Here is a 17,094-nt window from a genome sequence, read left to right on the forward strand (position 1 = left end):
ATTGGCTGTTCTGGCCAGAAGTGCTGTGCTCCTCTGCTCTGCACTTTGCTGTTCTGTTCAGCACTGTTATGCCAAGTCCCATTCTGACAGCTCCGAGGGGCTGGGAGCTGTCAATGTGAAGATTGATTACTGCAATTAAGGTGGCCAGGCAGGGCAGCCAGAACAGTGACCACAACAGATAACACAGAGAGGTCGTTGAGAACCCGCTGCTCCACGCTCGCTGTCTGTGCGTGTAATAGCACAGGCAGCAAGCAGGGAACAAGGAGGATGCAAGCGCTGACAGGTCGGTGCTCGCTTGCCCCTCATTATTATGCTGAGTAATAGTGCCTGAAATAAATCTGTCCGCGTCTGAAGCAACTACAGAGAGCTGTGATGATGGAGATGTATGAATGCAGCAGCTCAGAATCCACGCACGTACGGTGAGACGTCTGGAATGCTGGGGAATGATGTCATTGGCATCTGCAAGGGTAGCTAGATAAGGTTACAAGAGTAGGACTGTGCTTCAGATGCTGAGGGTAGAGGGATGATAATGAAACCTAAGGAGGTGCCCATATGAGAGAGAGAGAGAGAGAGAGAGAGAGAGAAAAGATTGTGCCAGGGGAAGGTCCACAATGGCAACTGAGTATGAGGACAATTGCATGGTTATAGTCAGACCTGTAGGTCCTTGGAGCAGAGCTTGGGGCTAAACTGTGACCTGTATTACTTAACCTGTATCAAGCTAATTTGTACCACCTGACAGCCTGTCTGTCTCCTAGGGCCAGTATTCAGGCTAAAAACAGCTTTTATTCCGACGGTATGGCGCAGTGTCAATGTAGTGGGGCCTTGCAGATCCCTGCCCTAGGCCTACAGTGCCTCTCTGTTGGCCTTTATTCTTTTTCAGTAACGCCCCCTGACACAGCAGGTCTAGGGCACAGATGCTGTAGGCCCCGCCTTATTGACTGTGCCATGCCACTGGAATAACAGCTGTCTTTAGCCTGACTAGCTGCCCCAGGAGACAGACACCGGGACCAGACATGCCTTGAAGAAGACCAGATAATCGTATCGGCAGTTTAGGGGGCTGTCCAGTGGTACAGATTTGCTGTAAAGTCACAGAAACTACTAAGTTTATTGTGCCGCTATTTGTGTAAAAAAAAAAATAAAAATCTAATTTCTTTGCCATTTACACGAAACGATAATTGGCCCGATCGTACGGTTAACGATGTCGGAGTAATGATTTTTTTTTCATAAGGATCAGCATTTAGACAGTACAATATATCGTACGGGAAATCGTTTTGCGATCGCTTAAGCCTATCTCACACATTGGTTAAATCAGCGAACGATCACACGGAACGATCTGCGAATTTTTTGCGAACGACGATTTGATAACATGTTGAAAGATCAAAATGAACCATTTCTCGTTCAGCGTTTGATCGTTCGCTGCGTTTACACGTACGATTATCGTTCGAATTCGTTCGTTCGCAATCAGAATTAAATCCTGCCTGTCTCAGTGTGCCATAGCCTGTCTATGGGAGAGCGTGCGCTCCTCCGTTGCCGCCACTCTCCACTCACAAAAGTGACTTCTGTGAGCGGAGAACAGCAGCAGCGGAGGAGCGCACGCTCTCCCATAGAGAAGCAGTGTCACACTGAGACAGGCAGGATTCCCGCTGTGGAATTCCGCCTGATTTACTCTGTGTGAACCTTTAATTAGTAGGGACCACCCTTACAAGAGTGTGGGTACAGCTGCTACCAATGTACCCTCTATAGCAATTCTCTTGGCATCATTATATCACCATGCTAGTTGATCCTGATATCTCAGCACCTACACTTACTGCCTGTGTTGGCTATGGCAGTGTCAATATGTTGTGCTTGGTGGCGGTAATACCTAAATACCTGCATGCTTCCACCCCTGCCCTCTCTGGGTCTTTACACCACCTGGGGTCACTTTAATAAACTACTTACATTTGGCAGGGAATAATGTTGATGCCGGTTGACAAAAAGGTATAAATATTTTATTAGCCCCAGAATATTGTGTTACATTGTAGGCTGTGGTCCTGGGTCTTTTGTCCTCTGGCTAGCACTTTATACTGTGGTATATTTGATCAGTACTGGAAGGAGACTTTATCATTGCATGTACAGGGAGCCGTCCACTGACACAGGTACGATACATTCTCTGCTCGTATATTGCTGGATCTGAAGCATGTCTTACACCATAGCTAAAGGCATGAACTGCACATTCCAACATACATGCAGCAGTTGTTTTGTCCCTTAGTTATAGATGGCTGTGTATACATAATGCATAGATATAACATGTTAGGGGGGCTTTAGGTCTATATAAATAAGAACAAACTGCTTTGCAATCAATTGTCTTAATGTGGTCACAAGAGCAAGATTATCTATGGATCAGGAATATGTGTGTATATATATATATATATATATATGTATATATATATATATAATTTTGTACATTCCTGGGCCTTGTGATAAGCTGGTCTTCTGGATAGTGACACCCAGTCTAGGTGATTTCTAGGTAACCTCATGGTTTCATGGACAGGGGCCATGAATAGCAGCAGTTCACAGGAGGGTCATTGGCAGATCACCAGTCTGTTGTGTATGTGCTTTCTGCCGTCCGCTGATGGGAGTATTTATAGGGGATTTTGATTACTTTCGGTGGATTATTACTCTCCTTATTTCTTCACTTTATTTTGCATGCACCAAGTACAAGTAGATTAGTGCAAGCTGCCCAGTTATTTAGTCAAATGCGGCCCATAGTAAACCAGGAGAAGAATTGATGCCACAACATCTTTGCGAGAAGGCACACGTCTCTTAATATTTTAGATTTTTTTTTGTCTGATTGTAGTTTTTTAAATATATTTTTTGTATATTGTTATGGGGGCAGCCAGCTGTTTTTAAAGGGGTTGCCTAGCGAAAATCTTTTTCTTTCAAATGAATTAGTTTCAGAAAGTTATATAGATTTGTAATTTATTTCTATTAAAAAATCTCAAGTCTTCCAGTACTTATCAGCTGCTGTATGTCCTGCAGGAAATGTTGTTTTATTTTCAGTCTGACACAGTGCTCTCTGCTGACATCTCTGGCCGAAACAGGAACTGTGCAGAGGAGGAGAGGTTTTCTATGGGGATTCATAGAAAATCGAAACAGTCTCGGCCAGAGGTGGCAGCAGAGAGCACTGTGTCAGACTGAAAATAAAACAACATTTCCTGCAGGACATACAGCAGCTGATAAGTGTGGGAAGCTGACAGCTGCATTTGGATAGTACATGTGGCCCCTCTCCCTGGTGTCTAGTGGGGGATCTCCCCTCCCCCGCGATGCGATCGTGGAGGGGAGATCCGTTGTAATGAGCCAACCAGGGCTCAGCGTCAGATGGTCTGCAGCAGACCATTATAATAGAGCACCAATCTGATGGATCATTGCTCTTTTATGTACACAGCATTGATCTCAATGGGAAATCAGTGCTAGGGATGGTCCGAACCCGAGTTCGGTTTGGGCTTCGTACGAACCCGAACCCTCGGTAATGATTGCCGCTGTCTGCCCGCTCCGTGCAGCGGGCGGATCCAGCGGGAGGACCGCCTGGAAAACTGGGATACAGCCATAGACATAGGCTGTATCCCAGTTTTCCAGGCGTTCCTCCCGCTGTATCCGCCCGCTCACAGCGGGAATCTGCTGCCGAGCGTTCGGGTTCATACGAACCCGAACCTCGGCAGGTTCGGACCATCCCTAGTCAGTGCTGTGTATATAGAAGTCCCCCTGGGGGCTTCTAATGACTGTTGGTGAAAATAAAATAAAGTGTTTTTATTAATAAATAACCCCCTCCCTTAATAAAAGTCCAAATCACCCCCCTTTTCCCATGTTTAAATAAAAATAAATAAATAAACATGTTTGGTATCGCTGCATGCGTAAGTGCCCGAAATATTAATTTATTTAATTCATGATCCCTCACGGTAAGCGGTGTTAGCGCCAAAAAATTCCAAAGTGCAAAATTGCGCACTCAAGGTACCGATAGAAAGAACACATCATGGCGCAAAAAACGACACATCAGACAGCCCCATAGACATAGAGGATAAAAGTGCTATAAGCATGGGAATAGAACGATTTTAAGGAACGTTTATTTTCTGTAAAAGGTTTTAATTTTTTACAAGCCATCAATTATTATAAAAGTTATACATGTTACATATCGTTTTCGAGGAGCATATATAACAAATCAGTTTTTCCATAGGACAAAAGGCATAAGAACAAAGCCCTCCCAAAGAAAAAAAAAATCTTTTTTTTGTTTGTTTTTTGTTTTTTAATTTCACCGCGCATATGATTTTTTTCTGGTTTCACAGCATATTTTATGCAAAATTTCAGCTTGTCATTGCAAAGTACAATTAGTGGCGCAACAATTAAGGGCTTATGTGGGTCCGTAGGTGTAAAAATGCAACTGCTATGGCCTTATATACACAAGGAGGAAAAACGAAAACGCAAAAACCAAAATTAGCCCGGTCCCTGAGGGGTTAATAGCATTTAGAGATATATATACAGCATATAGTCCCATGGGCATAGGCAGCAATTGACTGGAGCTGTCTCACTGACAGGAATTGGAAATGGACATGCTCTATGAAGTTATTCCAGAGGTAGGGGAAGCTGAGCTGTGAACATCACCTGATATCTTATCTATATAATGCTGTCACCTTCCACTGTACTCCTGTCTGTGATGATAAGGAGGACACTGCTGAAAAGTGATCTGTACAGAACAGGAAGTCACAGCTTTTTAGGCTTAGTGGTCAGGATTAAAATTGCAATATTTCAGTATTCTAGAATATAGATAGTAAAATGAAAAAAAAAAACTAGAAAAATCTTAAAAACGTTTAACATTTTTAAAATCTGGCTGCGGGTGGGAGCCAGGGGGAATTTGATCAGGAGTAGGAACTTACCTCTCCTCATGCCTGAAGTAAGCGGCGGGACTGGCCTCGGGACCCCCACTGGCCTCCGGGATCTCTGGGGCTGACACGTCCAGCTGATGGACTGGTGCTCAGCAGGTAAGTGATTGGGGCGAGACGCCGCTCCAGTCACTGATAGGCTGAGTGGCCCGTCCATAAGCCAGGACAAGCATTTCCCCCTGAGCCAAGTCCCTCAAGTCGAGTCCATCAGCAGGTTTAGGCATTTTCCTCCCAGTCGTGATGTCACAATTCCTTCTGGCAGGGGTCCCGAGGCCAGTCCCACTGTGGTGTAGTACTCACTGTTGTGACACCAGTGCTAGGTCAGCACACAGGTGTGATTTTGGTACCTGCTTTAGTGTGGCCGGTTGTACTGTTCCCCAATGGTTGGTGACCTTCCAGGCTGTGATGGGTCCCTTGGGCTCTTGTGACGGTAGTCCTGAGTGGCAATTGACCCACCCAACAATCGGTACCGCCGCCCACAGAAAAGGGAAAGTGACCCAAGGTGTGTAGCAGATGTGTATAGGTGCTGGTGCAAGGAAGACGGAGTCCCAGTAGAATAATTAAAACAGCTTTACTGTACAGTCTCTTGAACAATATAAACTCTTTGGCAATAGATAATTGATCTGGGTACAAACTTAATTGCTTCACTGGATCTGTGCTGAGAGATACTTGCAAGTGTTGAATATTAGAGAGGTAGTTGTAGCGGTGCTTGTATAGCTTAGAGTTTAAAGTAGAGTGGAGCAGCGTAGAGGAGTTTGTCAAGGGAGTCCCAACCCAATGTAGTACTGTGCTCTGCCGGATCTTTAGAGAGGATACTTGAGAGATACCTGAGTGAGGTGTTAACTTGTGCCTGTGTTTAGACTATGTTGTCTGACCACCTTCTGCCCTACAGTGTCAAGTTACCCATCCTAATAGGGTGACACAAGCCCCAGTTGTGGTTACCTGGGTGAAGCTAAATGTCCGAGTTTGTCCCGATGTCGCCTGCGCTGCGAGATAGAGTATGTAGACCTTTGTTATGGTAGCTTTGCTCTATCCAGGTAGGTTCCTTTGTAGCTTAGGATACTGCCCTGCACTTTGTAGAGATGTTCTCGGCATGGGCTGGGTTTATCCCCAACTTGTCCTCCTTGTAGTGTCTAGCACTGTATAGTGGAAATAGATAGACTAGAAATCTCTGCCTCCTTCATACATGTGTGTCTCAGACTCTCCAACACAACTGGACTGTCCCGGACAGGGATCCTGGCAGAACCAGGTCCTGGCTAACTTCAGCAGGGATGCCTATTCTGTGTGTGTCTTCCTTCCACGAGAATCTGAGGGAAACTGAAGTTACACTTGCTGCCACCAAGTGACTACTTCCTACAGGGATATGTGAAAACCCCGGTGAGTGATGGAAAGGAATGTGCGCAAGAAAAGAAGGAAAGTGATAGGTTAGACAAGGAAAGTACCTCCATTGGCCAATAAATACATGATACACAAGGAGCAGTAACCCTTTGCTCACTACAGCTGGGTAATGTAAAGGAGCATACATAGTCAATACTGACATCTAGTGGCAAAATAATAGACTACCTTCATCACCACTGAACTTTGAGTGAAATGTGACAGGTGGGGAATAAGAAACACCCGTGGTGATACACCACACCACCGCTTGCCCAGGGCACGGGGAGAGGTAAGTTCCTACTCCTGATCAAATTTACCCCTGCCAGATTTAAAAAATGTCTGAACTTCTTTAAACAATGGGTCATTTTCTGATGACACTTTCCCTTTAACAAATGCTTCCTTTCTGATCAGAACGGTGCTGATAACAGAGCAGGGATGCTGTGTCCATTTAGCTTCCCTATAAACAGGGACAAACTATTTTATAAAAGCCATGGCTGCTGCTCTATATAGTATACAAACATTTAAATAAAAAGTACAGTAGCTTATCAACTGGCGGTATATATATATATATATATATATATATATATATATACTCACCGGCCACTTTATTAGGTACACCTGTCCAACTGCACGTTACCACTTAATTTCTAATCAGCCAATCACATGGCGGCAACTCAGTGCATTTAGGCATGTAGACATGGTCAAGACAATCTCCTGCAGTTCAAACCGAGCATCAGTATGGGGAAGAAAGGTGATTTGAGTGCCTTTGAACGTGGCATGGTTGTTGGTGCCAGAAGGGCTGGTCTGAGTATTTCAGAAACTGCTGATCTACTGGGATTTTCACGCACAACCATCTCTAGGGTTTACAGAGAATGGTCCGAAAAAGAAAAAACATCCAGTGAGCGGCAGTTCTGTGGGCGGAAATGCCTTGCTGATGCCAGAGGTCAGAGGAGAATGGGCAGACTGGTTCGAGCTGATAGAAAGGCAACAGTGACTCAAATAGCCAACCATTACAACCAAGGTAGGCAGAAGAGCATCTCTGAACGCACAGTACCTCCAACTTTGAGGCAGATGGGCTACAGCAGCAGAAGACCACACCGGATGCCACTCCTTTCAGCTAAGAACAGGAAACTGAGGCTACAATTTGCACAAGCTCATCGAAATTGGACAGTAGAAGATTGGAAAAACGTTGCCTGGTCTGATGAGTCTCGATTTCTGCTGCGACATTCGGATGGTAGGGTCAGAATTTGGCGTCAACAACATGAAAGCATGGATCCATCCTGCCTTGTATCAACGGTTCAGGCTGGTGGTGGTGGTGTCATGGTGTGGGGAATATTTTCTTGGCACTCTTTGGGCCCCTTGGTACCAATTGAGCATCGTTGCAACGCCACAGCCTACTTGAGTATTGTTGCTGACCATTTCCATCCCTTTATGACCACAATGTACCCAACATCTGATGGCTACTTTCAGCAGGATAATGCGCCATGTCATAAAGCTAGAATCATCTCAGACTGGTTTCTTGAACATGACAATGAGTTCACTGTACTCAAATGGCCTCCACAGTCACCAGATCCCAATCCAATAGAGCATCTTTGGGATGTGGTGGAACGGGAGATTCGCATCATGGATGTGCAGCCGACAAATCTTGTGATGCCATCATGTCAATATTGACCAAAATCTCTGAGGAATGCTTCCAGCACCTTGTTGTATCTATGCCACCAAGAATTGAGGCAGTTCTGAAGGCAAAAGGGGGTCCAACCCGTTACTAGCATGGTGTACCTAGTAAAGTGGCCGGTGAGTGTATATATATATATATATATATATCTATATAGGCATGTTTTTGGACATGATATTGTTCTGACACATACCACACGCTTCAGGGCCTCATATACAGCAGATGAGTATGGTGGATCATTCATAGCCTGGACTGTTGTTGCTATCATTTCTCTATAATAAACATCTTTATAATCAAATGATCTTTTTTAAGCTGAGTCACAGTTGTGTTTCGAGGTGAGGACAATCTGAAGCTGAGTCATCCGTGCCGTATGATGTCATGATGACTGTCTAAAGTGACACATCCTAAAGGACCTGCTATCACTTCACCACCGAGTTACTGCGTCTCAGCTCATATTGAAATGAGTGTTCTCTGTATGTCAAGATAAGCTGGGGTAGAAGGGGTCGTCTGCCGAGGAGGAAGCCATGGATGGAGGTGGTCAAAATGTAAAAGAAAAGAAGAGATGTGTAGGTATGAATCTGCACAAGTAGGGGTCACTATGTTTATTACCAAGGGGGGGGGGGATATTGTGGGTCAGTGTGTGACTGCCCCCCCCCTTGGTAATAATAAACATAGTGACCCCTACTGGTGCAGATTCATACCTACACATCTCTTCTTTTTTGTTTTACATTTTGACCACCTCCATCCATGGCTTCCTCCTCAGCAGACGACCGTAACACAGACGTTTTATAATGATAATTACTTTCCCGTCATAACTTATTCCTCAATTTTTTCTTTTTGAGCTGCAATGTCATAAGAACACTGAAACTAGCTTTCTATTATAAATGGAATAGCTTAAGGTTTACTGTATCTTTCTTGCATTGAAAATATGTCATGTGCTAATTAAAAGTCAGGCTCCCTATCTCTCCCATTGATTGCTGTTAATGCGCTTGTCTCAGGAGCTTAGTATTAGGACACTGCGTTACCACCAGTAGTTTACCGTACTGACACCATAAATTATTGAAGATAGATCTGGTTTCTAGGCACAACAGGACATGTATAATTCATCACAGAAAATCAGTCCGGTACACCTGATGCTGTACACCAGATAGATCAGGCCGGAAGGTCTGTTAAAGAGTTACTCCGTCAAAAAATTTTTTCTTTCAAATCAACTGCTGTCAGAAAGTTGTATAGATTTGTATTTTACTTCTATTTCAAAATCTAAAGTCTTCCAGTACTTATGAGCTGTTGTATGTCCTGCAGGAGGTGGTGTATTTATTCCAGTCTGACACAGTGCTCTCTGCTGCCACCTCTGTCCATGTCAGGAACTGGCCAGAGCCGGAGAGGTTTTCCATGAGGATTTGCTCCTGCTCTGGACAGTTCCTGACATGGACAGAGGTGGCAACAGAGAGCGCTGTGTCAGACTGGAAAGATTACACATTCTTTACAAATCTGTAAAACAACTATCTATAACTTTCTGACACCAGGTAATTAAAAAAATAAAAAAATGTATATTTAAGGAAAAAAAAACAAAAAAAAACTTTAATTTCCTATGATAGCATATTGGAGCATTGTACACATCGCTCATCCTACTTTATCTTAAGGGAAAATGACTCCATTTTATCCTTATTCTGCACTCAGTTGCTCCATAGCAGACTTGTGGAGAACAGCCAGACTATACAAGCAAAAGCTGCCAGCCTAAAGTCTGGTCTTAAACAGATCTGGCATTAAAAAGACTCAATAAAAAGCTCAGATTCAGGACCAATTAGCGTCACATTAATCTTTCCTAGTAGTAAGGAGGTGGGGCTGTCACGGATTGAGCAGATTACCAGGGCTAGACTCTGCAGACATACAAATCTAAGTAACACATGGTCACCAGCCGACTATGGCCGAGTATCAGGAAGAGTGATGTTCTGCTGTCTAGGTAGATGCTCATCGATACCAGAAACCATTTCTTACAACCAGCACAAGTTCAAGCCTTATAAACGGAAAAAGAAAAAGGTTTCATAGTTGAAAGAGAAACCATATAACTGGCCACTAATGTAAGTGACACCATTCACCATCATTGGGTGTTTTACTAAAGTATAGTATGATGTATCAAGGATTATTATTATTAGTCACAATGAATGTAACGTTATTTGTGTATTTCTTAGTGATAACAATGATTACTTGGATCGCTGTGTATTATGATATGCCGCCAGTCAGTGCCTGACTCCTTTATCTGTTATGGGGAGATATGCGAACAGGCATTTTGTACCATTAAATGTTGTAGATGCAATATATACTCTGTAATAGCAATTTTTTTAATATAATACATTTTTTTAAAAAATACAACAAGACATATTTTATGGGTCTGTAACAGTCATAAGCCCTGCCCATGTCTGACAAGCAGAGGCTATTGAGGTTACACGGGTAGTAGTTGCATCAGGGCCTTGGTACCTTATGAGGTCCATAGTTCCCACTGCCCTATCAGAAGACCGTAGTATAATAAATGGTACAGGATTATATAAATATACTGTACCTGTTAATGATATAGATAGATTTGCAGAATTTCTAAATATTAAGCCTCCCCCTAAAGTAAGACCTAGCAAAGTTTTTTTCTTGGGAAGCATGCATGCAAGCAAGCATGATTCTTTTTAGCCTACCACTGTTTTCCCCTACCTTTACCGTCCATTGCAGAACAGCTGCATGCAGGACATGAAGACAGTCACCTGCTGCTAGCCGCGATGTTCCCTTCCACGACTGTCACTTGTAAATGTGCAGGCAAGGCATCGAGAGACCCGTTGCCTGCCGCCATCCCCTTTGTCCTCTACCACCATATGTAGAGCTGCACACAGTCTTCCGTTATCCCATCATCTGCCGCCATAGCGTTTTCTGTCCCTGCTGTGCTGTACGATTGTGCTGTGGTATGCTTCCTCTGGTGATCGGAAGCCACTATACCATGCTGTGTCCCTGTTGTGCATGTGATATGTGAATTCTTCTTCATGGAAAAATTAGATATTCCCTGAAAAATAAGGCTTAGGGCATCTTTGGGAGCAAAAATTATTTAAAGACACTGGGGGAGATTTATCAAACATGGTGTAAAGTGAATCCGGCTCAGTTGCCCCTAGCAACCAATCAGATTCCACCTTTCATTCCTCACAGACTCTTTGAAAAATGAAAGGTGAAATCTGATTGGTTGCTAGGGGCAACTAAGCCAGTTTCACTTTACATCATTTTTTTTTTTTGGGGGGGGGGGGGGCACACGGTATATATCACAATTGTGCTCAAAAACTGTGAGTTATTATACACAAAACTAGGCCTCACTTACAATGGAAGAATATGGAGAAAAAGAAATGGGGTCCATATGGCAAAGCTATCTCTTAAAGGAAACTAACAGCAGGTTGGAATCTAATCTAGTGTTATGTCCCTATAGAGGTACTGAGGATAAAGGTAATTTTCTTACCTTGATTCTGGGCACTGGTTTTGTGATTTTTTTTTTTATTTATTAGATGTGTCAACCCAATATTAATGAGAAGAAGCGGGTTGGGTGCACTGAGTGTGGTAGCCGCATCCCCAGTGTCCCAAACTGCCTCATCAATATATACAGTAGTTTGAAAATAGCGCAAACTATCAAGGCAGGAAAATTTACTTCATCCTCAGCACCCTGTGCGCTACAGGGACATATTAGCAGGTTAGATGCTTCCAAACTGCTGTTAGTTTCCCTTTAATAATTTAGAGAGTAGTGAGATATATATAATTAATTTCTAATCAGCCAATCACATGGTGGTAACTCAGTGCATTTAGGCATGTAGACATGGTCAAGACAATCTCCTGCAGTTCAAACCGAGCATCAGTATGGGGAAGAAAGGTGATTTGAGTGCCTTTGAACGTGGCATGGTTGTTGGTGCCAGAAGGGCTGGTCTGAGTATTTCAGAAACTGCTGATCTACTGGGATTTTCACGCACAACCATCTCTAGGGTTTACAGAGAATGGTCCGAAAAAGAAAAAACATCCAGTGAGCGGCAGTTCTGTGGGCGGAAATGCCTTGTTGATGCCAGAGGTCAGAGGAGAATGGGCAGACTGGTTCGAGCTGATAGAAAGGCAACAGTGACTCAAATAGCCAACCGTTACAACCAAGGTAGGCAGAAGAGCATCTCTGAACGCACAGTACGTCGAACTTTGAGGCAGATGGGCTACAGCAGCAGAAGACCACACCGGGTGCCACTCCTTTCAGCTAAGAACAGGAAACTGAGGCTACAATTTGCACAAGCTCATTGAAATTGGACAGTAGAAGATTGGAAAAACGTTGCCTCGTCTGATGAGTCTCGATTTCTGCTTGAACATGACAATGAGTTCACTGTACTCAAATGGCCTCCACAGTCACCAGATCTCAATCCAATAGAGCTTTTTTGGGATGTGGTGGAACGGGAGATTCGCATCATGGATGTGCAGCCGACAAATCTGCGGCAACTGTGTGATGCCATCATGTCAATATGGACCAAAATCTCTGAGGAATGCTTCCAGCACCTTGTTAAATCTATGCCATGAAGAATTGAGGCAGTTCTGAAGGCAAAAGGGGGTCCAACCCGTTACTAGCATGGTGTACCTAATAAAGTGGCCGGTGAGTGTATATATATATATATATATATGTATAATAAGAGGACACCATAAGGGTTTGCCTGTTGTAGCCACCCCTTCAGTGTTTGTATGAATTAGCAGGAAACTGAAATGTTTTTGTTTGTTTTTCTTCAGATTTTCTCTTTTTCTCTATTTTCTGTTGTAAATTTAGTTTTTTATTTTTGTACATTATAATATTTAAAGCCATATTGCCTGAGCCTCTACTCCACTTTGTTTACAGCGTTTGGAAATATGCTTTACAACAGCTATATGGACAAGGGACACAACACACTGTAGGGTCTCGCTGACTACTCTGGTACAGTTTTCTAGGCATGCTCTGTGACCAGACATCATTTTACTGGGAGAAGGAGTAGGGAAGCTGTGACCACCACCTAATATGAATGGCTTGATGCCATCTTTTCTACTGTATATCGGTCACCTTTAATTTATGATGAGGAGGAGACTGCTTGAAAGTTTTGTCTCCAGAACAGGAAGTGTCAGCTTAATATTAGGCTTAGTGGCTAAACAGAAAAATGGAAGGTATCAGGATTATTTTAAAATACAGATAGAGAAATGGAAAATACATAAAACATTATGAAAAATTCTTAGTTTCACATGAAAACTTGGTTTAATCAATAGGTCATTCTCTGGTGATCCATTCCTGTTAGGGTCATGTGTTCTCTGCCTGATAGTGTGGCACAATACACATTCACAACCCAAGGCTCCATCTCCTGGTGCGATTCCCAGTGATTATTTGCAGATTGCTTGTCTAAATGAAATGTTCAGAAATACCATGCCCTGCAGCCGTCTTTCCCTAGGGGTCACTTGACGCTTATCTATATGATGAAACCATGTTACTCGAAATGATCTCAAAGAGGCAGCGAGGGAATGATGACAGATCTGCTGATATTGATTATTCAGCCGAGCAGAATTACAGATGTAACCTGTGAAACAATGATGTTCTCATTACCGTGATACACTATATAACGTGTGGGGGAGTTCTCACCTTCAGCACCACCTAACCTTATATAAAATGAGCACAAGTTGCTAATTTTGCAAGACTCACTTCAAGTGTATATATAAAGGAAAAAAAAGTACACATTTATTTTAATAAAGTTATGGTACAAAGTAATATATCTTTATTAAAGCAATGTATCAGCAAGATCTACCAAATACCCCTTTAAGGTTGGTTATCTCTCCCATCCTCCCCAAACACATTAACATTCTGCATTGGCGAATGTTTGTTTTTGTTAAGGGACAATAGGATTGGGAGCTGGAAGTCCATCATGCATGACCCATTTCTCTACTGAATTGGGAGTTCCCCATACACTTTATACTGTTGGCCAGACCCAGCTGTGATGATGGTTTTAGCTGACGTTAGTATGAGGTGTATGGGCACTTTTAGCGTCATCAGTGTTGACCTTACATGACAATATTAAAGAAACACACTGGGCCTTTGGGGGCAGGACTCACCCAAGTAAGAATCTATTTGTTATGTCTTGCTTTTACCAAACCTAAGCATAAAACAGAGTGACTTCTGTCAAAGTAACTGTGTCATATAAAAACAAAACAATCACTGAGCTCAGGGGGATCGGTAAAAAAAATCCAATAGAGTAGTCATGTAAGAGTCTTCACTGATTGCCCCCTACAAAATTTGAATATGCAAAGAAGGGGTCTATGGAGCCTCAGTTGCGAGTCTCTTTTTCATTTCCCCTAGGGGCCAGAATCCTGCTCCACACTGACGAGGGGTAAATACCCCGAAACAGCTGTCTGTGGATGGATGCTTAGCCTTGATAACCCTTGTCGTATATCGTTACACTCGCAACAGTTAGACTTTGACTTAGAGAGCCACCCTGGTGTTTGCCTATTTATGTAACGATGCTCGCAACAGAGTGGGGACTTGAGGGGCTACGTATTGGGGTGGTTTGGTGTTCTCCCCGCTGGGAGGCACCCCTTGGCAACAGGCCTCCTTCTCTGGAGAGATATCTGGCTATTCCCATTTTTTGAGACTCGCAACTGAGGCTCCACGGACCCCTCCTTTGCATATCTGTGTCATATATTGAAAGCTCTAAAAACCAATGTCAATTGGAATAAATTTGTGGATCAATTCCTATTAGCAGAGATCTAGTGCTCAATGACTGTTGACTGTATAGAGTCAACTCCCAAAGCATCATGTAGAAGAGTGTTCCATAGCCTCACTACTCTTACAGTAAAGAACCTGTAGACATAGAGGATGCCTTCTTGTCATGGTTACAAGTTGAGGCATAAAACAGAGATTGATAGTTTGAGCTACCTGTATACTGAGGAAAAGTTAAAAGAGAGAGGCTGTAACTTTAATGGTGCTTCCCTGTCAATGGATACTTTTTTTTATCTATCCTTAAGTAAAATGTGCAATAAAACTAAACACCACATAGTATATAAGTTTTTTGTTAATTATATGTGTTTTCTATACTTGATATGGTGCTGCCATATTGTATTTTCATGAGCAATATTAAAAAAAAAAAAAAACCAGTGTTAACCAAGATATTCTGTTTATAGGAAGTCATTGTTCGGCCTGTTCCCTTATCCAAATATGATTGGACTTGAGTCCCTGGCTGACCCATCCGATACCTGGGAGATTACTGATACGATAGGGAAAGGGACATATGGGAAAGTTTATAAAGTCACCAACAAGAAAGACGGAAGCCTGGCAGCGGTCAAGATCTTGGACCCTATCAGTGTAAGTTTAGCTGTGCTTCATCCTTTTTTTAATTTTTATTTGTGTTTTTGTTGTTTAAAGGTTATGTCCTTATTTGTAGCATGTACTAAATTATCCAATGTAATTTTGTCTATAAAATTCTGCATAGGAGCTGTGGACAGGAAGTGTTAGGTGGTTTTTAATCCAGGCAACTTGAAAGTTGTCAATCATCAGGAGGTGTGGGAAGGTGTGCTTGCAGCAGAGGGGGCTGTCAATCATCAGACAGGGGGTGTGCTTGCAGTAGGGGAGGACTGTTAATCACCAGGCAGGAGGTATGCTTGCATCAGGGGGGATTTAATCATCAGACAGGAGGTGTGCTTGCAGCACAGGGGGCTGTCAATTATCAGACAGGAGGTGTGCTTGCAGCAGGGGAGGACTGTCAATCACCAGGAAGAAGGGGTACTTGCAGTAGAGGAAGCTGTCAGGTATTAGACAGGAGGTGTGCTTGCAGCAGGGGGCTGTTCATCATCAGACAGGAGGTGTGCTTCCAGCTTGGGGCTGTTAATCATAAGGCAGAAGGTGTGCTTGCAGAGGAGGGCTGTTTATCATCAGGCAGGAGGTATGCTTGCAGCAAGGGGGCTGTTAATCACCAGGCAGGAGGTGTGCTTGCAGCAGAGGGGGAGGGGTCAATTATCAGGCAGGAGGTGTGCTTGCTGTATGGGGGCTGTCAATTATAAGAAAGGAAGCATGCTTGCCCTCTAGGTGAAGGGGTATGTAAAGCAATTCATAATTCTTTTCTACCGTATTTTTGACTGAAACTTGATGAATGTTTGCCAAGCATCACTGCAGGCTGGAATTGGAATGTTAGGTTATGTTCACACAACGATTGCAACAATGGCCGTAGTTAATACGAGAGAATACGCTGGCCAGGTGTCTATGGGATCCTGGCCGGAGCGTATACACATAGTATACGCTCCGTCCGGGACCCCTAGCGGCGCCACAAAAAACTGACATGTCAGTTTTTTGCGGACGCTGTTTAGTGAATATCGCCTGTAGGAAACCATGACAGTGCACACTTTGAAGCGAGCGGCTGCGGACGCAAGCTTCATAGCGTGCAGTGGGGCTGCTGTGCACTGCAGTACCGGCAGGGATGATCTTTTCAGAGACCGGCCGGGTCATGGAACGGCCGATCTCTTACGCCATGGGAACATGGCCTTAAAGTGTTACTATCATAAAAAAAAAAATTAACATATGATCTACAACTAGACTGCAATATCATCTAGATAATTTGATATGTCACAGCAATAACTTCACGCTATCATACCATTGAGATTATACTATATCCTGTGTCGTGTTACATTTAAATTTTCAACCTTTAAAAAAACCCATACATTTAAAAAGTAGTTTTCATATAAATTGTAGATAGAGATGTCAGCAAATTAATGTGAAATGGTATCATTGTTATGCATCATTAGGCCGAGCTGAGGCCAGAGTAATCACTTTCATTTACCATCATGTAATTAAATGCAGTTTCTTCTTTTTAAAGAAACATTCGATTTCTGTACATTTTTAGCAAGTTTCTTAAAGGGGTTGTCCGGCGATAAAAAATTATTCACAGAATAACACACATTACAAAGTTATACAACTTTGTAATGTATGTTATGTCTGTGAATGGCCCCCTTCCCCGTGTTTCCCCCCACCCACACTAGACCCAGAAGTGTGGTGCATTATACTCACCGCATATCGTGTCGTCCACGGTCTCCGATCGTCAGCAGTGACGTCTTCTTCGGGAGCTTGGCGGATCTTCCCGAGTGCCG

General features: G+C 43.2%; 1 protein-coding gene across 1 annotated transcript in view; it reads left to right on the top strand.

Annotated features, from left to right (window-relative positions):
• MYO3B (myosin IIIB) overlaps positions 1–17,094 on the top strand; it is a 279,760-nt gene that overhangs the window by 10,574 nt on the left and 252,092 nt on the right. Inside the window, exon 3 of the mRNA XM_069985142.1 lies at positions 15,139–15,319. Coding sequence (XP_069841243.1) covers positions 15,139–15,319 — 181 coding nt within the window. The remainder of the gene's footprint in view (positions 1–15,138; positions 15,320–17,094) is intronic.

The sequence above is a fragment of the Dendropsophus ebraccatus genome, chromosome 9 (assembly GCF_027789765.1).
Source record: "Dendropsophus ebraccatus isolate aDenEbr1 chromosome 9, aDenEbr1.pat, whole genome shotgun sequence".
In the NCBI taxonomy this organism is placed as follows: domain Eukaryota; kingdom Metazoa; phylum Chordata; class Amphibia; order Anura; family Hylidae; genus Dendropsophus; species Dendropsophus ebraccatus.